Source organism: Melampsora larici-populina, assembly GCF_000204055.1.
Source record: "Melampsora larici-populina 98AG31 unplaced genomic scaffold MELLAscaffold_44, whole genome shotgun sequence".
NCBI lineage: Eukaryota > Fungi > Basidiomycota > Pucciniomycetes > Pucciniales > Melampsoraceae > Melampsora > Melampsora laricis-populina.
In genome coordinates this window covers 238,464-257,806 of record NW_006768808.1, presented here as the reverse complement: position 1 = coordinate 257,806, position 19,343 = coordinate 238,464, and the positions used below count along the sequence as shown (strand labels likewise).

Sequence of the window (19,343 nt, the reverse complement as noted above, 5' to 3'; positions counted from 1 at the left end):
CGGGAGAACTGCTACGACTGTGCTATAGAAAGAGTCACCGTATAAGCCTTCCCAAGATCCGGTCCTTTACTTGAGGTGACAACATTGGCCCAGCTTCAAGTAATGCTGCTACGCAATCCACCCCGTCATCTTCAATGTCCTTCCTTGACAACGCATCCGCCACACTATTATCTTCTCCCTTGATATATGTAAAATCCACATCAAAATCTGCTAGCGTCTCAATCCACCTGGCTTGTCGTCTGCTGAGAGTTCTTTGCTTGAGAAGGTAGGTTAGAGAATGGTGATCTGACATGATATTAATTTTCATGCCTAACAAAAGCATCCTCCACTTGTGGAGCGCATGCATCACAGCTAGAAGCTCCTGCTCGTGTACCGGGTAGTTCTTCTCTGCCGGAGTCATTTGCCTCGACTCATAAGCCACCGGTGACGCTATCTTCCACTCCTTCCCTTGAAACAGCGCTGCACCTAAACCTGACCCACTCGCGTCCGTGAAAAGCCACACTGGATCATCTGATTCGAAGTCAATATTCTTCAAATGAGGCAGTGATGTCATCAGGCGTTTGATATTTTGAAAAGCTTCGTCTTCTTCTTTCCCCCACTTAAATTGTTTCGGGTCAAGTTTTGTGCTCGTGAGAGGCGTTAGCTTATTCACATACTTCTCTAAGCCCCAGATGAATTTCTTCATCCACTGTACGGTGCCTAGAAACTTCTTGATGCCTTTCGCTGATTTTGGCGTCTTCCAGTTCAAAACTTGTTCCACCTTCTCATCATCCGCCCTGATACCTTCTCCTGATATATAATGTCCTAAAAATTTAATCTCCTTCCTAAATAACTTTGTCTTCTTCTTGCTACAATATAAGTTAGCTTCTCTCAACTTTTGTAAAACCAGTTTTGTATGGCGTGCATGTTCTTCTGCCGTTTTTGAAAAAACTACTATGTCATCTAAATAGACTACACAGATGGTGTTCAGCAAATCACCTAAGGCTTCTTCAAGTCTCCCTTGGTGAGTGCTAGGTGCGTTTGTCAAGCCCATTGGCATAACGCACCATTCGTAGAGACCCCATGGCGTATGGACGGCCGTCAACGGAATGTCGGCCTCTCGCATGCGAGTTTGAAAGAAAGCGTTCGTAAGATCAATGATGGAAAAAATCTTTCCAGTTCCTACGAGCCTGACCAACGTGTCCACATTAGGTAACGGCGCACGGTCCCTCACGGTCAGGCTATTCAAGACACGGTAATCGCATACCCATCTCGGAAGTTCGGTAGGGTCCTTCTTTGGAATGATCAAGCTTGGAGAAGCATACTGACTTGTCGATCGTCGTATTCTTCCTGCTGCCAAATGCTGATCCACCAATTTACCCCAGGCGTTCATATGTTTTGGTGGGTAATTGTAAGCTTTCTCCTTGATGACTGCCTCCGGATCTTTCAATACAATTTTATGTCGTATCTTGGAGCTCTCGTTTTGTAATTTCTTGGGGAAGGATCCATCAACAAATAGGCCTTCCTCTTCAGCCTCCTCAGATACCGCCGGAATATCTACCGGGAACAGATCCTCAAATTCCTCAAGCATCTTCATCTCATAAATTTCATAGTCACTCTTAAACAGTTGCTTCCCTTTCACACTCACTTCTCTCTCCCATGCATCTTTGCACTCCTTCACAGGCTCATTCAAACGGGGAACTGACAACTTTTGAAGTTCTTCATTCCATTCCTCCAACAATCGATAATCATAAATTTCAAGACCAGTTTTTTCGCACACAATAGCTCTTTTATTAATAGAAACGGAGAATTGAAAAATATTGAAGAAAGGCGTCCCTAGAATCATGTCAAAATCACCTCCCACCTCTCCTAACTTGCAGTACGTCCTATTGAATACTTTTTTTGATGTTGGTTCAATAAGGTCGACGGTGGTGAAGTGTGTAAGCACAGGAGGCGGGGATTCGGTGTTGACCGCGAGGCTAAGCTGCATCGGTTTCACAAGCTTTCTCTTCTTAAGCTTAAGACGCTCTGCCGCCCGTTCTGTCAAGAGATTAATTTCGGCACCCGGATCAGCTAGAGCCCTTATCTTTTCGCCATTGTAGTTGAATTCAACGATGACGCGTGGCGGCTTAGGAGGATTTACGCACCCTTCGGCTTCGGCTAGATCAAGTTCCTCATCCAGAGCTTGGAGAGCCGCTACCGAGGCCTCGTCCAGGTCTGGAAATTCAGACGCTGCTGCTACCCTCGCGTATGATGCGGCTGGACGTCCTGCAGGCGGTTGAGTCGCTCGTCCGGCTTGGCTACGACCGGCTGGTGGCGATGATTTGGCTTTCGGAGGTACGTAGTTGGCAGGTTTAGGGGGTGCAACATAACCTGGAGGGAATACCACCTTTTCTCGAACATAGGGGCCTTTGCACGCCCGATGCTCACTGCCACACCACCCTTTACAGAAATGACATTGCCCGATGGAGTCACGGTAAGAATGAATTTTCCACGTGAATTCTTCATCGCTTAAACGACCAGTCGTGCTAGAAGTACTCGTCGCAGCGACACGAGAACGATGGTACGATGCGGAAGGTAAGGTGGGCGCTCTAGTTTTCTTGACGATAGCATGAGAAGCGACGAGAGAAGCATAGAGGGTTTCGCATTTATTTTCGAATGTATGATAAGCGAAATCTTTAGTGTAGCTCGAAAAACCCCATAATTTAACAGCGGTTTTGAGCTCTTCCACCATACCATACTCGACAAAAGTAGCTAGTTGTAAGTCGTTTATTCGAATCGAGTCAAAATTGATCAGAATCTGAATTTGTCGAGCTCTGGTGCTATAGGCAATGAAATCTTCATATGGCGACATTTGTAAGTGTTGAGCCTTCTCGTACAAACGATCCTTCCAGTCGCCAGGTAAGCAAGAGGAGAATAGTTGAGTGAGGAACTCCTTCCAGGAGCCTTTGATGAAGGCATCGTAACCTCCTTCGTAGAAAGCATGGGCATTAGGTTCTTCCAAGAAGCTTCCTACTAGGATGATACGATCCGAGTCCGACGTCACACCTTTAGTGCGGAAGAAGGTTTTTAAGGAAGAGTACCACAAAAGAAAGGGTTCTGCCTCGCGGTATGGTCCTTTATAAATCGGTCCATCCGAGGTGCGGAACTTCGTCAGATCGATACCATTCGCCGGCTTAGTTTCATCTGGAGTGGGATCTGTGGGAGTCGATTCTTTAGACACCATCATCTTCTTCATGAACTCTTCCATCTGTTCCATGCGGCGATTGGTAGCGAGATTCGATTCCACAATCGCTCTCATTAGGTCTGAATTGGAGTTGTCTGGCCTAAGGGTTTGATCCGCCATTTTAGGAAACGGTTCAGGTGAAGTTTGTCGTCGTGTAGGGGAGGATGGTAAGGAAGATAAGGGCGATTCGTCCGATGATTCCGGTAGAGCTGGCAAGGCGGCCGATTCGGTTCGAAGACGGTTTGGCGTCACTGGCGGTAGATAGTCTGTTCGATTACGTGAAGGTGTGGCTGGCGGTGGCTGTTCGAGCGCGGCTAGTCTGGCGATCTTAGGGTCTGGCCGAGATAAACGTTTCAGGCGTCGGTTCTCTCGAATAATGGCTTCGGGGTCTGGCAGAGGTACTGGCGGAGCTTTAGGATCGGTGGTGGAGGGGGCTTGTCGTCGTGTCGTCATACACGACGATCAAGTGTGAGTTTTAAGGGAATGCGGGGTAGTGACTTTCAATGTATTATTAATGTATTGAGTCTGAGATGGCGCATTCGATAAACTTTTGAAGTGTCGATTGAGTTGAGTTTTAGTTGGTGTAAAAAAAATTTTCAATTGATTTTTTTTCTTGGGTTTGAGAAAAAAAAAGTGTAAGGTTCGGGAGGAACCTTCACTAGACACGTCGAGCGGGACACTGTGAGGCACAGTGAAGGGTTTCTAGAACCCAAGAGACCTGATTTTGATTTCAAATCCAATCGAGAACACGTCTGGTTCCGAAGGATAGAGGGATTATAATCAGTCCCGATATCTCTAAGGATAACAATAGTAATAATAAAAGAAAAGAAAGAAATAAGAAAGTAATGACTATACCTGGTTCCGAAGGATAGAGGGATTATAATCAGTCCCGATATCTCTAAGGAACCAATCGGCAAGATCGAAATGAAAAGAACTATATATAGAAAATGAAATTTAAGATTTAAGTATTTAATATTTAAGTAATATCGTTACGTGTCTTGTAATGACCGTAGGTCTTACACTAGGCTTACGGAGAGCGCTTCTTATGCGATGTGTTGCCAGAAAGGCGCTGTCAGACTTCCCAGCCATCGCGTGGAGAATAAACTTACCCCCGTTTTTTTGCAGAACCTTCTTTCAAAACAAGACAAGAGTGTGTTGTTATTCTCTTTGCTCAGCCTGCGCACTGTTCTAATCCACTTCACAGTTTCAAAAGATTTTCAAAAGAATATACGTAGATACAACAATGCCCTCTCATTCGCATCGACGGGAGCCAAGCAAGACATGTCAGTTGCTGGCAGAGGTGGCTCATGGACTTACAAGATCAGCGGTAGATTGACACACAGGATCGGTTCGCTTTTCCCGGCGCCCGGTCTGAAGAAAAAATTTGCCCAAATGTTTATGTTTGGTGACGAGGGTGATAACGAAGGCACTGCACGTAGCGCTTTTGTTGGTGGTAAATTGGACTTGAGTTTATTGCGCAAATTTCAAGACTTCATGTATGCTCTTAATCCATTTGCTAGGATGTATAAGTCAGCAGAACAACTACTCAACGAGAACACTGTCAAGACGATTAAAATTAAATCAATGCCAATAGGCAACCGCAACAAGAACCGATACAATTTCCCGACTTGCGACGAAGTTTCAGCCGTTATTGATGGTGATGGTGCCATTGGATCGCTCGACCGTGATATTGTACTTCAACGCGTCAATGGATCATTGCGAAGAATATCCGAACTTAATACCAACTATTTTTCACTCCAATACCCCATTTTCTTTATGCATGGCTCCCATGGGTGGGATGAACATTACCGTTACATGAACACGCGCAGTCAGTTTGTCACTTTCTTCTCTGTCACTCGAGGAGTAACTCATTAACATACTACATGCTTCCAGGGCAAAGCGGAAAAGTATCCAATCTCGAGTGGTTTGCATATACACTCTTCAGCCGAATTAACACGTTTTCCCCTATCCTCCGAGGCGGACGTCTCTTCCAAGAATATTTGGTGGATATGTATGTATGTATCGAAAATGCTCGGATGAAATACTTCAAATTCAATCAAAAACAAATACGAGCAGACTTATACAACGGTGCTACTGACGCGCTCAACAACAATGATTTTGCCATCGGTAAGAAGATTATCCTACCGTCAACTTTCATTGGTGGTCCTAGAGCGATGCAAGAGTTATTCCACGACGCTATGGCGTTGGTCCAGTGGTACGGCCCACCTAGCTACTTCATAACAATGACTGCGAACCCCCAGTGGCCAGAGGTCATCGATGCTTTATTGCCAGGACAGGACCCATCTGATCGCCCCGATTTGGTTGCCCGTGTCTTTCGCATGAAGTTGGCTGAAATGCACAGGGACGTCTTCAAGCGAGGACGGCTAGGAAAGAATTTGTCCAACGTACACACTATCGAGTTCCAGAAACGCGGTAACCCGCACGATCACGCAGTCTTGATCAATGATCGTAAAGCTACCCCTCAAACACCTGAAGGAGTCGATCTAGCCGTTTCTGCAACACTTCCGGACCCCCATTCCTCGCCTGAACTATACACTTTGGTTACTCAATTCATGTTGCATGGTCCGTGCTATGCTGGAAAGAGTTGTTGGACAGGCACGAAATGCAAGTACGGATATCCACGCGAGTATTCACCAACCACTGTTATATCAGAGAATGCTTATCCCGCCTACAAACGACCCGACAACGGTCGCTTCTTCCTTAAGAATGGTTACAAATATACAAACCGCGATGTAGTAGCCTATAATCCATTCCTTCTCCTGAAATACCGATGTCACATAAACTGTGAAGTAACTGTCGGCATGAAGTCCATCAAGTACTTGTATAAGTACATCAGTAAAGGTCACGATCGACGAGTCGTCAAATTAGAAGTGGAGAACGAGCCGGACGATTTCATTGACGGAAGGGAATTGGCAGCGGCAGAAGGTGAGTTATCCGCTTTCGCGAACTACATAAGGCATTCACTAATATACACCTTTGAAGCCGTCTGGAGGCTGTACAAATATGTTTTATCAGGCCGCTCACCATCGGTGACTCGACTCGCCCTGCACTTAGAAAACTCGCACACTGTGTACTTCAACAATACCGATGAGCTGGTTCATGCCCTTGATTCCGGCCGTGCTGCGCGGACAACTCTTACAGAATTTTTTAATCTATGTTCGCTGAACCCCAAATTGCCAAAAAAAAACAATCGCGTTCGGTCATTGTTATACACCCAGATGACTGAACATTATTGGTGGTCCAAGAAAGAAAAACAATGGCTACCCAGAGAAAACAACACAGTCTCAATTAGCCGGCTAAATTTTGCAGGTCCGAGTCATGGAGAAAGATATTACTTACGACTCTTGCTCACTCACCTACGTGGACCGACCTCTTTTAAAGCAATCCGGACCGTCCGAGGTCAAGTCTTGAGAAGCTATAGAGCGGCAGCCAATGAACTTGGTTTGCTTATGTCCGATACACATATTGAGGCATGTCTAACCGAAGCGGCGCAGTTCAAAACTGGCAGGCAACTCAGAGATTTATTCGGGTTGATTCTCGTCCACAGCCCACCGGCCAATCCCATGCGAGTATGGAACAACCACATCGATGATTTCACCGACGACTGCGAATACGCTCTCGCTCTTCTGTCTCCCTCGGTGCACCCAACTCCGGCACAATTGGGTAACTACGCTCTTTCATTGATGGAAAGTATCATCGGTCACATGGGCAAGTCTCTTACAGATGTAGGTATGGACCAAGTCGATCAGCAAGCTCTCCTGGCCATTGGTGGACGTACAATGTACGACAATGAATGTGGAGTTACTGCTACTGCTAGCAGGGACCATCTCGGCGCCAACGTGATGAAGATGACAGAAGAACAAAACACAATATTTAACCACGTGAAGGCTTGCCTTGAACAATCTGACGGTGGACTACTATTTGTCGATGGGCCCGGAGGATGTGGGAAGACTTTCTTACTCAATTTATGTCTCCACTATTGCAACGCAAATTCCATTCCTTACGTATCTGTCGCATCATCTGGAATAGCATCACTACTGCTCTTAAATGGCGGAACAGCGCACTCTAAGCTGGGCATTCCCCTCAAGCCGAATGAAACCTCGACCTGTAGTTTCTCAAGGACCGACCCTGTCGGCCTAATGCTCTTAAATGTGGAGTTCATGGTATGGGATGAAATATCCATGATGAATAAATCGGCGATTGAATGTGTTGATCGCTCTCTTAAAGACTTACGTTGCTCTGACGAACCTTTTGGCGGGATCGTCACTCTTTTCTCTGGTGATTTTAGACAAATATTGCCTGTCATCATTCACGGTAGTTTATTGGACGCCGTACGCGCTTCAATTAAATTCAGTCATTTATGGCAGGCAGTCCGACAGTTTCGGCTCACTAAGAATCTGCGTCTACTTGGAAGCAATCATTTACTCGCACGCCAGAATGCGTCGTTCGCCGCGTGGTTACTCAAGTTGGGGTCAGGTAATCTCCAAGATGATCCCGTTAGTTTAGTTGAGATTGAACACGTCAAGGTTACGAGATACAAAGCTTCTGCCCAATTCGATAAGGGTCTATTTTATCGATTTTACAAAGAATCACACAATTTGATTGATCAAAAAGATTGGCTTAAGTTGTCCGCTTACTATGCGTCGCGAGCAGTTATTACGCCGTTAAATAACACCGTCGATCTCATGAATCAATTCATGTTGGATAAGTTGAAATCGAGCCTCAAAGAATACAAGTCTGTCGACGAAATGGATCTAGATTGGTCGGAGCAGGTCAGCACCGAGGTTTTGAATTCATTCAGCTTCGCCGGGTTCCCAGGTCACCGATTACGCTTGAAAGTTGGTGTAGTGGTAGTTGTTCTGAGAAATTTGAATCTTCAACAAGGACTCAGTAATGGTACTCGTTTGCTGGTGCTCGAGACCTCTGAGAATGTGCTGCAGTGTCAGATCATAACCGGACCTCGCTCGGGCAGCACTTTGTGTTTGCCGCGAATGCGTCTACACCATCCTGGGAGTGAGTCGGTCCCTATTTCCTTTTACCGCTTACAGTTCCCTGTGACTCTTGCCTATGCGATGACAATCAACAAGGCACAAGGCCAAACATTAGAGAATGTCTGTCTCGCGTTGCCTACGCCAGTTTTTGCGCATGGTCAGTTATACGTTGGTTTATCAAGATGTACTTCGGCACAAAATACAATAGTCTCTCTGCCCGGCTCATCATCAACACTTGACACTATCAACGTAGTGACACATCAAGCGATGAGATTATAATATCCGCATTGACTGTCTTGGACTGGTTTGGTTATTCAGTTGTCAATCTGTATCTGTTTATGTTATGTATGTTAGCGCATAGTGAATTGTAGCTATTGAGTTATTCTAAAGACAAGTAATAACAACCAGTATTGATCGGAATCGGTTGACTACCGAATCACCACGGTCATTTGGAAACGCAATGCTCTCCCCGAGAAATGATCAATTTGACACAGAGCAAATGGGCCAGCTGGATACTGACCTTATGCAGTCATTGTCATAACAAGTTTCTACGTATCGAACTGGCTCAGGCCAGCTATAGTCATTGAGGTAGCCTTCTTCAAATTGTCAATGACTGAGCATAACGCTAGGCAAATTAGGTGCTTGGTTGCTGACTAGCATCTGGGACGCCATGGTATAAAGACTTGCGTGACTAGTAGGCCATTCAAAGTCGTTTGTTCCTCATCAAAAAGTGTTATCAGAACCTCTCCAAACCTACGTCTAATATTGTACCGAAACTCTACCGCAATCTACCAACTAACATATATTTTCCGCACTACAAAGCAACAATGGATGTGTTTCGCTACAAACGACTGCCTATGATGTGGTTCGGGATGATTGTAATGAAAGCTACAGTGAGTATTAGTCGTTAACCCCGTGGGAACTTCCTAAAAACTAATACTCGACATACTTAGATTTGCAACAGAGGTAGTACCTGCGAACCTCGATTTAACGGAACCATACCATTAGGAGGCAAGGCCGAAATCAACGCTCAAGTTGCTCTGGTACATGACGATTTAGATGTTTCACCAGAAGGCGGCGCCGCTTACGTGCTTAGTGGGCCGGTAATGGTCAAGGAGGGTCCGAGGACAATCGAAGTAGTCATGGACAGTGGCTTAAAACTTCGAACAGGACCAGTAAGAAATTATAAAATTGGAGTGGAAGTAAAGAGTGTAGGGTTAGTGGCTGGGGTAACAACTTACATAACAAGGAATGGCAATACTTGGATCGTTGCGTCAGTCAAGCACAGGGAATGGAGTAGTCAGGTAAGTTCAATTGCTATGCAAGAGGTGACAATGACTGACTTCGTTTGATAGGTTATGGGCTACGCTGAGTTCTGTATTATATACTTATATAATGACAGCCGGCATAAGCAGGGTCATCTAATAAGTACGGGGAACAAGCTTGATCTGCGCGGTGAACTTATTACGATGAACAGTGTTGAGGATGACTGGCGAGTAAAGGTATGTTCTTCTGCCTCATAGAATATGACTAATACTGACTTAACAATAGGTCAACACCATCCAATTAGTCCGGAAAGCGGGGCTTGGAGACAACTGAGCTTGATGAGTCCATTACGTGGTTATGATCTTTGTTAGTGATATGAAATGAACTGCATATACATATAATAATCTTTAACAATTACAAATAATGTATAAGAGCTGAGTAAAATGACATAGGAAAAAATGATTTGAGTCACGTGAGAAATGCATATTCTGATGACCTCCATTCCTCTCTCGGCCATTACCGTAGACCTATGGGTGGCTGGCCACCCAATACCTCGTCTGTTTTATATGTATGCAGTTTCCTGTGATGAATGCTTATCCACAAGCAAATTCAGTCTTGGTCATGGACAACTGTCGAATCCATCATGGTGGTTGTATAGCTAAACTAGCTGCCAAGAAAGGGATTCGATTGATCTACCTGCCACCCTATTCACCTGATTTAAACCCAATTGAAAAAGCATTCAGTGTTCTCAAATCTTACTTCCGAAGAACTCAAAGCCTTCAGCAAACCCCCGCGGGAGAGAAAATTGACTTGATCTTGGATACCACTTGGGATGTATTCACAGGGGCTCTAATGCACCAACTATATGCGGTGTGTGGGTATTGGGTTTGAATAGTTGATGAATTTTGAAGGTGAGTTCCTTCTGTATTTATCAAAAGGCAAGTTGCTCATCAAGGCCTGTCTCTCTCTGAATCTTAGCAAATGTTTCGACTTACCGATGTTTCGACTTAATACCAATGTTTCGACTTACCTGTGGCGAGTACATGGTTGGAAGTGGTTTTAGTTGTCTATCTTGAGCTATAGTGATATCTCAGACGTATCTCTTGTTACGCCTTGTTGGAAAGGTTTTAGTTATCAAATTGTTGTTTGTGTAGTGAGGGTTATATTTAGTTACGCCTTCAAGTCCAAATCCGGTTGTCTTCTTAGAGGCACCTTGGATGGATTTTTTTTTGTCCCTCTTGTCTCTTTGTGTGTTGTCCTGGTATCCTGCAATCAAAACATTTTGATCGCAACTATTCATAGACTTGTCTGATCATGAAAGTCTCCAAAACAGATCTTTAACTCTCATCAATATATCAGCAGTTGATAGTGACCTCCATCACTTTAAAGTCTGGCAATCTGGACTTTAAAGTATGACTTGTATTCGGTCTTATACAAGTCATACTTTTAGTGACCTTCATCACTTTAAAGTCTGGCAATCTGGACTTTAAAGTATGACTTGTATTTGGTCTTATACAAGTCATACTTTAAGTGTTGGTTGCTCGGCTGTTTGGGTCAGACCTTTATGAGCCTGAAAGGTTTTCTGGTTGCTTGGCTGTTTGGGTCACTCCTTTAACCGATATGAATGGGTAAAGAGCAAAACAGGGGATATTTTTTATTTCTCATAAAATGAAGAAAAACAAGTCATCGGTTCACATCATCGGTTCACAAGTTTAAAGAAACTGAGATCAAGTTCAAGTGAACTAAAAACAAAAGCGCTTTGCCTCGAAGGCAGTTGAAGAAACAGTAAGAAAAAAAAGGAACATTTGGTGGGATTTTTTATTGCTCCAACATAACTTGCTTTAGATTTTTGAATAAAGACAATCGAGAGACAGAGATAATCAAGTAGACTTAAGATGGTCAAGGAATTTCGGGACAGCTTTCCAAATGTCCTCAGCATGAGCGAAAGGCACTCCCATGCTGTGAAAGTTGGCGATGGTGTAAGTACCACGGTCCAACAAACGACGAACGTCGTCTATGCCTTCATTAGCCAAAACCTCTCGAGTTTTGGTCATATTGGGTTGTATACCAGCAAAAAGTAAGAAAGTCTCAAAGTCGGGAATCGGAACGGACGGAGAAGGCAAACGAAGTGGTTCTGCTGGAGGATCCCCAGCGGCGCCTCCACCAGAATACCCAGGCAAAGGCATAGCTGTGTTTGGGACGGGTGGCATTCCGGGGAACGGAATAGGCTGGCCAGTTGGTGGAAACGCGTGGTGTCCATAATAGTTGTTGTGAACTATGGTCGCGCCAGGTGAAGTCGTATTCGCCGAAATGTCGGCGCCAGGACGGTACAACCCAAGGAGGAGGTTTTTTTCACGCTCATAATCCGCGACGTTGACCCAGGTAAACCCAGGACGAGACATAGGGGGGTTGACAGCGTCAACACCAGGAACTTCATCGGCCTGTGAATGACAAAAATCAGTGGTAGTTGGAGAATGAAGAATCTGAATGAATGACTGACCCAATCATTGGCCCACGTGCGTAAGCGTGCCGTGTTCAAAATAAGGATCTGACTTGGGTCCTTCGGATTTGGCACAGAGGTGATGTTTTCGCCTTTTTTGAAATCTTTTGAGAAGCGTTCCATCAAGATTTGGAGTTTGCGAGGTTTTTTTCACGCTCATAATCCGCGACGTTGACCCAGGTAAACCCAGGACGAGACATAGGGGGGTTGACAGCGTCAACACCAGGAACTTCATCGGCCTGTGAATGACAAAAATCAGTGGTAGTTGGAGAATGAAGAATCTGAATGAATGACTGACCCAATCATTGGCCCACGTGCGTAAGCGTGCCGTGTTCAAAATAAGGATCTGACTTGGGTCCTTCGGATTTGGCACAGAGGTGATGTTTTCGCCTTTTTTGAAATCTTTTGAGAAGCGTTCCATCAAGATTTGGAGTTTGCGTTCTCCTGGGGTGAGGATGTCCGACTGCCAGAAAGACATGTCAGTCCACTTGAAAGGCATAGGCAGAGCAAAATGAACACAAAAAGACATGAAAGAAAAAACTCACTCCTTTGGATCTGACAGACTCGTCACCATCAGAGCTCTCAGAATCGTCTGGGTGTTCTGGGGGTTTGGCGGTGTTTTTCAAAGATCGAAGTGCATTAGCGGTAACCTTGGGGTTTTCGTGCATGATCTTGAAACCCATCTTGGCCGTGTCAGGAGCAGCCATCGCGGCATTCATGAAATCGAAGAAAGAAGTCCCTTCGACGATTTCAAACTTATTGTTACCCTTCGGACGTCCAGCTCCGGTGATAGAAGCCTGAATTTTGAGACTGGAGTCCATCCACGCACGCTGGAGAGCATCTGAGACACCTGGGAGTTGTTTGTTGCAAGACATGAAGAGCTCTCTTTTGAAAACGACAAAGGGACAATGGCAAGGACGGAAAATGAACTGATGGCCGAGTTTTGGGTTGTAGTTGATGTACTTAGGGGCATTGTTCTTGGGCTTGCTGGGTCTGCGTCCTCCAGAGCGTCGCTTCTGTTTCTTCGGTTCAGGAGATTCAGGAACAACCAGTTGCCAGAGATTGAAAGAGACCTGAAAGGTTCGCTCAGGGATCGATTCCGCCGGTTGGTTGAGAATATCATCAGCGGGTATGATATTATCAAAACAATCGACAGGCAATTCTGGTAGGTTGTATGAAACACATGATTAGCAACAGGTAATCCAAGGCTTGGACTGGCATCAAGGACATACCTGGAGCCGGGTTGTGGTTCATATCATCATCTAGGCGACTGCTCGCAGTGAAACTACGCTTTACAGGAGTAACTGACGAGGTAGAGTAGAACGAAGTAGCGGATGCAGGATGATGGAACGTTGGAGAGGTTTGAAACATGGGACTGATGTGAGGATTCATCGAAGAGCCAGAAGAAGACTGGGACGAGGTGAAAGCAGGGAAAGTCGGACCACTAGCCAATTCGAAACCAGCCGGGGTACGGGTCAATTGAGGGGTCATTGCAGGAGTAATCAAGTCAGTCGGGTCAATCGGGTTAGCCATGTCACCCTTTGAAGGTGACATGGAGGGCAAATAAGACGGAGGTGGTGGGTGAGGCAGGTAATGAGGCGGTAAGTTTGACAACGCTTCCATTTGATTGAGGAAACCCGAAGTGTTACTACAAAAGGTCCTGAGGTTAATGACTATATCTGAAATGTAATGAGACTGACATGCTTACCGACTTGAGGTCACCGTGTCCGCTCCAGAAATCATAGCTTGATAACTGCGAGTGCGAGTACGTGGCGAGGATCGTAAGTTATCAAATCGGCCGTCGGACGGCCTGCAAATGAACCAAAGACAGGAAATCAATGAAGTCAGTGAGACTGATAACCAAAAAAAGAGAAATCTGAGACTCGAACATAGAGAATTTTCTGATTGGCATTTTCTGGGAATGAAACAGACTGATGTCGTCCAAAAACGTGAGGAGTTGGTCCAACGAGATCAAAAGGTAGACCACCATTTATGCCCAATCGCCACCCAATCAAGTTGTGGTTGCTAGAAAAATTTGCCGCAGTCGTATAGTGATGTTGAGTCTTGAAAGGTCTCAGAGCCAAACACCATTGATTCCGACCGGTGATGGAAGACAAGTGAGGTGTTGAGTGAATGCAATTAAGGTGATGCTGAGGGAAAGTGTTGGGTGAGTGAATGGTGCGACCAGGATAGAAGCCCTGTCATCTGCCAGGTCTTCACGTAGGAGGACCTAGCTTAAGATATGTGATACACGACCTAGTATACAGCGCCTGTATGGGCAGTCATTTGAATGGAGGTGTCAAAGAAACAAAAAAAAAAAAAATCGACCATGACACGAATTCTTAGAACAGCTGTACTCCGATGTGAAATTTTTTGTTGAATTTTCAACCATACATCAGACTGCGAACAAGCTTAGAGATACATTATGGATTAATCTTTGAGATTTAGTTTGAAGAAGAAAGAAGACACTCAAATAATTTAGGTTCTGAAGAGAGGAAAATTATGATCAGACAAGCATGATTGGAGACAGATGTGTGATTGATTTTGGCAATGCATATGGTGAGAGAGAAGTTTTAAAAGATTCAATTTTGTTACAATAGGGGGTTTCAAGTCAGAAAAAAACTTTTCAAAAAATAGACAAGTTTTTTGAATTTTACGGTGTTTTTCTTATGCAAATATATGGTCAACAGCATTTGGGACACCTAAAAAAGTGTCCTGATTTCTTTAAATTTACAGTATATTTTGCAACATTGGACAACTTGTTGGACTGCAAAATACCATAAATTCCTTGACTTGAAACCCTCTATCTTAGAAAGGGCATAAGCCACCTCCGCAGCTTTATCACCCTAACCTGTTGTGCGGGGTCTCACACATTTAGTGGGTCAAACTGCAAAAAACTGCTACAATGGTCCTTGCAAAAAGCTTGCCACGAATTCACCGCCAAATTGCTCGAGTTTTGCCAAACTTAACTAAGTCCCTTGCCAACGGCCCAAGGCTTGAGCTAGGGACTTACCTCAAAAACCCAAATTCTTGCGTGAGAAGTAGGCATATTCAGCAAAAAATCTCTACATCTTGACAACTTTTTTTGGCTCATTCAAGTCCTTTTTGTGCAAAGGAATAAAATAATGGCCACAAGCCGTTACATATGCTCCAACTTCCAGAAGTTCCAGTTGTGGACTGGAAGTTACACTGGCTCAGAGCGCGTTCACTTAGCCCGGATTTGTAGGAATCAATTTTTAAGGCACCACTTTTGTACACGTACAAAAGTCTTTTTACAGTAAAATGTTGTAATTTCACTTTTCAAAAGAAAGACATTAGAATCCATGTGAAAAGTGTTTGCTTTGTTGACCATTTAAGGTCAACAAGGCACAGAATGGGATTGGTAATGGGTTTGGTGATGGTACATACAACCATCACCAATCATGTCAGATTCCTATTCTTCAAGTTCAAACTCCATGGTGTCCTCAACGTCATTCAGAAGGAGCAAGCTGCTCAAACATGTGATTCAAGCCGGCAAGGAATACCTAGAGACCCTGATTACCTCACCCAAGATCCCTTGTCGCACATCAAAACTTTGCGGAAATGAATATACGAAAGAAATTTTAGAAGGCTCTGACGTACGGTTTCGAGAGCTGTGTTGCATGGATAAGCTTGCCTTCAAGGGATTAATCAAAGCCCTTGAAGGTAAGCTTGTTATCCACCGCAACAGGAGTGTCACAGTGGAAGAACGAGTCATGATTTTTTATCGGCAACTCAGGATCCAATTGAGTGGCTGGAGAACGTTTCCAACGCTCTGGAGCTACAATCAGCAAGTACTTCAACAAAGTGTGCAATGCCATTGCGTCACTGGAATCAATCTATATTGTTCAGCCGGTGGCCAACGAGCTCTGTCCAAAAGAGATACAAACCAATCCCAGAATGACTCCCTATTTTGATAACTGTGTGGGTGCTATTGATGGCACCCACATACCGTGTATTGTTCCGCCAGATCGTCAACCTGCTCACCGTAATCGAAAAGGCAATTTGAGCCAAAACGTACTCGCAGGCTGCTCATTCAACATGCTTTTCACTTTTGTCTACGCTGGCTTGGAAGGTTCTTACGCTGATGCTCAAGTGCTGCATCAAGCACTCAAACAAGAACGTTTTGTTGTTCCAGAAGGTCAGATATTCTTTTAACCATGATGATGATTATTGGACATTCATCTTAATCTTTGTTTGATGTAGGCCACTTCTATGTAGCAGATGCTGGATACGCAAATGTTCCAGGTTTTCTAACACCCTATTGATCCGTCCAATACCAACTCAAGGAGTGGAAACATTCAAATCTTGCACCACAGACGGCCAAGGAACTCTACAATCACTGTCATTCATCACTTCGAATCATTATTGAACATATATTTGGCGTGAATAAGATGAGATTCCCTATATTAGCCTCAATGCCATCACTCCCTTATAAAACTCAAGTTAAGGTCGTGATTGCTTGTTGCGTATTACATAATATCATTTGAATTGAATCCAGAGAAGACAAATTCTACGAAGAATATGCCTTAAAAGAGAGGTTGGAAACCAAAATGGCTGCTGATTACGATGACCCTGATTGGGCTGCACCCATCCCTGCACAACAAACTGAAGCAAATGATATGCGTGATCGTATTGCAGATCAAATGTTCAATGACTACCTACATGCTGCTGCTGCTCAACGATGTGTTTGAATCTCAACATTATCTTTTTAATACATAAATCAACCAGTTATCTTTTTATTTCTCAAATCTTTTGTTTCTCATTGTTGTCGTTTTAATACTTAAATTAGCAGTTGTCTTTTTATTACTCAAATCTAGCAACACTTCTTCTTTAACATAATGTTATCCTTATTGCAGTTAGTTGTAACATTTGAAGAAAGTATCATACATATATTTATATGTCCAAATCAAACCTATTATATATATATAGTGACTTGTACACATCTTTTGCAATGAGAAGTAAACTTAAAATTGTAGAATGAAAATACAAACAAAAGGAAAATAGATAATATTTAAATCTGATAAATTTGATATTTTTTTTGAGGAAAACCTTTGAAGATAATTGATGTTACTTGTCCTGATAAAATTGGGATACCCCAGCTTCATTTCTCAACCATGCCCACTGAAAATCCTTAGACATATGACAGAAGAAAGAAGCTGTGCTGTCGTTCTTCAATTTATTTGCTACTTCAATTATATGTTCAGGCTTCAGCTCTTTCTTGCATCCACGGTTGAATAGATCCATGGCCTCTTTTCGTTTTGGGTGTTGTTCTAACTTCATCCTTGCAATCGTGATCCTATCATTTTCACCTTGCTCCTCTAATTTGACAGCTCAATCAATCAATTGTGAGATAAGTTTAGGTCCAGTGGTGTGAGATTGTTTGGCAGTTGCAGTTGAAGTCGAAGCATCTCGGTTAACCGGACCCCTCTTGCTACGTACAAACTTCATCTCAGGTGTTTCCTCGTCCTCCTCTTCAAATTGACGCTAAGCCATTTTTAAATGCCTTGCAAACGGGTTATTCTATATTCAAAATGAATAAAACCGGTCAGTACAATTGTTTTTTATGATTCTTATACAACATATTGATGAGAACCTACTTTGTTATTTGGTTTAACAACCAATTTACCCTTTTTGGACTTTGGGGGAGGATCCGACTCACTACTAGCCCCATTGTCCTTATCTCTAACATCTTTGTCCATAACAGGCTTTTCTTCCACTTCCATACCGTCGCTGCTTTGATCAGTAGCCATCCCTTTGATCGAATCACCTGCAGATGGAAACACTTCTGTGCAGAAGAATGGATTGGTGTCAGTGTTTCATCCAACTGAGGAAAACATAAAGAAACTTACCATCCTCATCATCTCCGTCTTCATCATCAGCGGCTGGTGATGCTTTCTTTTTTTTGCTCTGAGTACCTAATCCATCATTACCATTAGCTTGTAAATGTTTTGCGGGCATGATCGCTGAGACAGCTTTATACGCTGGAAAACTGTTGTTCTTGATCGGTGTGGCATCCTTATTGCCATGCTATAACAATCATTGCAGTGGATTAATAAAAAAGGGGATCAGGATTAAATTTGACCAAACAACTGACCACTTTAATCCATTGATCCCACCATTCTTTATCGGCATGGACAATACCAGTCGTGGTATCAGTCCCAGGAGCCCCGCTCAAGCCTATTATCTTATCGAATGCCCGGTAAGTTGTTTTAAGCTTGGTTGTTGATGTAGAGAACGTTGATAGAATCAAATCAGGATTCATTTAGAAGGAAAAAAAAGAATGAGAAGAAGAAAGAAAAGAATGAGATACATACCTTTTAAATATGGTTCTTTAAACGAATCAATGATTTGTTAGTCTTCCATCGTTTGTTGTAGGCTTCAAGAACAGTCTTCCACGCCGCCGACTTGAGTCCTCCATCATTTCCATTTCCAAGTTCGACTTGATGACAATGCTCATCAAGCAACCATACCGTGCACTTATGAATCCAATTTCCACCACTGACTACGATTTCATCCTCATCCTCATTATCTTGCTTATCTTCAACTCCTTCTTTGATTTGATTTGATTTGTTCTTATCTTTTAATTTATTCTTATCTCCAATGTTTTCTTTAATTTCATTTAATTGAATATTCTCATTTAATTTCTTCTTATTCTTTGATTTGATTTCTTTCGGTTTTGTTTGTTTGACTACAGAAGCTGGTGTTAATTTTTTGTTTGACTTTGTTTTGATTGGATCAATGTTGGTTGATGTCAATGGTTGATCAGTCGAGCCTTCAACACCAGCACTGGTGTTTGAATTGTGGTCAGACATGGCCAAGGTGTTTAGATGGGTGAGATGGAAAAGAATGGATGGATGATTGATGGCGACAAGTTGAAGAAGTCAAATCAGGTGAGGAGTGTTGGGGTATGGATTTGGAGATGATGTGATGGGTTTTGATGGGTTTATGACCATCCGTACGGTGAAGAGGGACTTGGGAAAATTTGTGAGAGCATCCGCACTCGTGCGGTAAGTCGGGTGCGGTAAGGTTAAATTTACCGCAAACGCGGGGTCTTTTCCACACCGGTGAAAAATTAGCCCCGCGGTAGTTAATTTTCGGTCATTTTGCGTTAGCGAATCGGTAAATTTACCAATTGGCTAACGCATGCGGTATCACACATCACGACTTGTTCCCGGCAACTCGACTCCAAAAACAAAACTCAACCAGACCTCCAACACCAAAGTCAACAACCAATATATCCTTTTCACCACTCACACACGATGAATTCCAAGCCTTACAGTTGCATGAATCAACTCGAGAACGTTTGACACCGATCGATGTCTTCAATTGAAATAAGTCA

The 19,343-nt window shown here is 43.6% G+C and overlaps 3 protein-coding genes across 3 annotated transcripts; 1 reads left to right on the top strand and 2 right to left on the bottom strand.

Moving 5' to 3' along the window:
* Positions 1-9,044: 9,044 nt before the first annotated feature.
* MELLADRAFT_110403 (uncharacterized protein) lies at positions 9,045-9,854 on the top strand (the record flags this gene model as incomplete). The annotated part of the gene is made up of 4 exons (XM_007414623.1): positions 9,045-9,110; positions 9,171-9,521; positions 9,573-9,719; positions 9,741-9,854. 4 exons carry the CDS (start codon positions 9,045-9,047, stop codon positions 9,852-9,854), a joined length of 678 nt encoding a protein of 225 aa, XP_007414685.1.
* Positions 9,855-13,123: 3,269 nt separating this feature from the next.
* On the bottom strand, positions 13,124-13,537 carry MELLADRAFT_66552 (uncharacterized protein; the record flags this gene model as incomplete). The annotated part of the gene is made up of 1 exon (XM_007414514.1): positions 13,124-13,537. The coding sequence occupies one exon, from the start codon at positions 13,535-13,537 to the stop codon at positions 13,124-13,126; it is 414 nt and encodes a 137-aa protein (XP_007414576.1).
* Positions 13,538-16,787: 3,250 nt separating this feature from the next.
* Positions 16,788-17,628, bottom strand: MELLADRAFT_72834 (uncharacterized protein; the record flags this gene model as incomplete). Its single annotated transcript, XM_007414513.1, has 2 exons — positions 16,788-17,524; positions 17,602-17,628. One exon carries the CDS (start codon positions 17,282-17,284, stop codon positions 17,072-17,074), a length of 213 nt encoding a protein of 70 aa, XP_007414575.1.
* Positions 17,629-19,343: the final 1,715 nt, after the last annotated feature.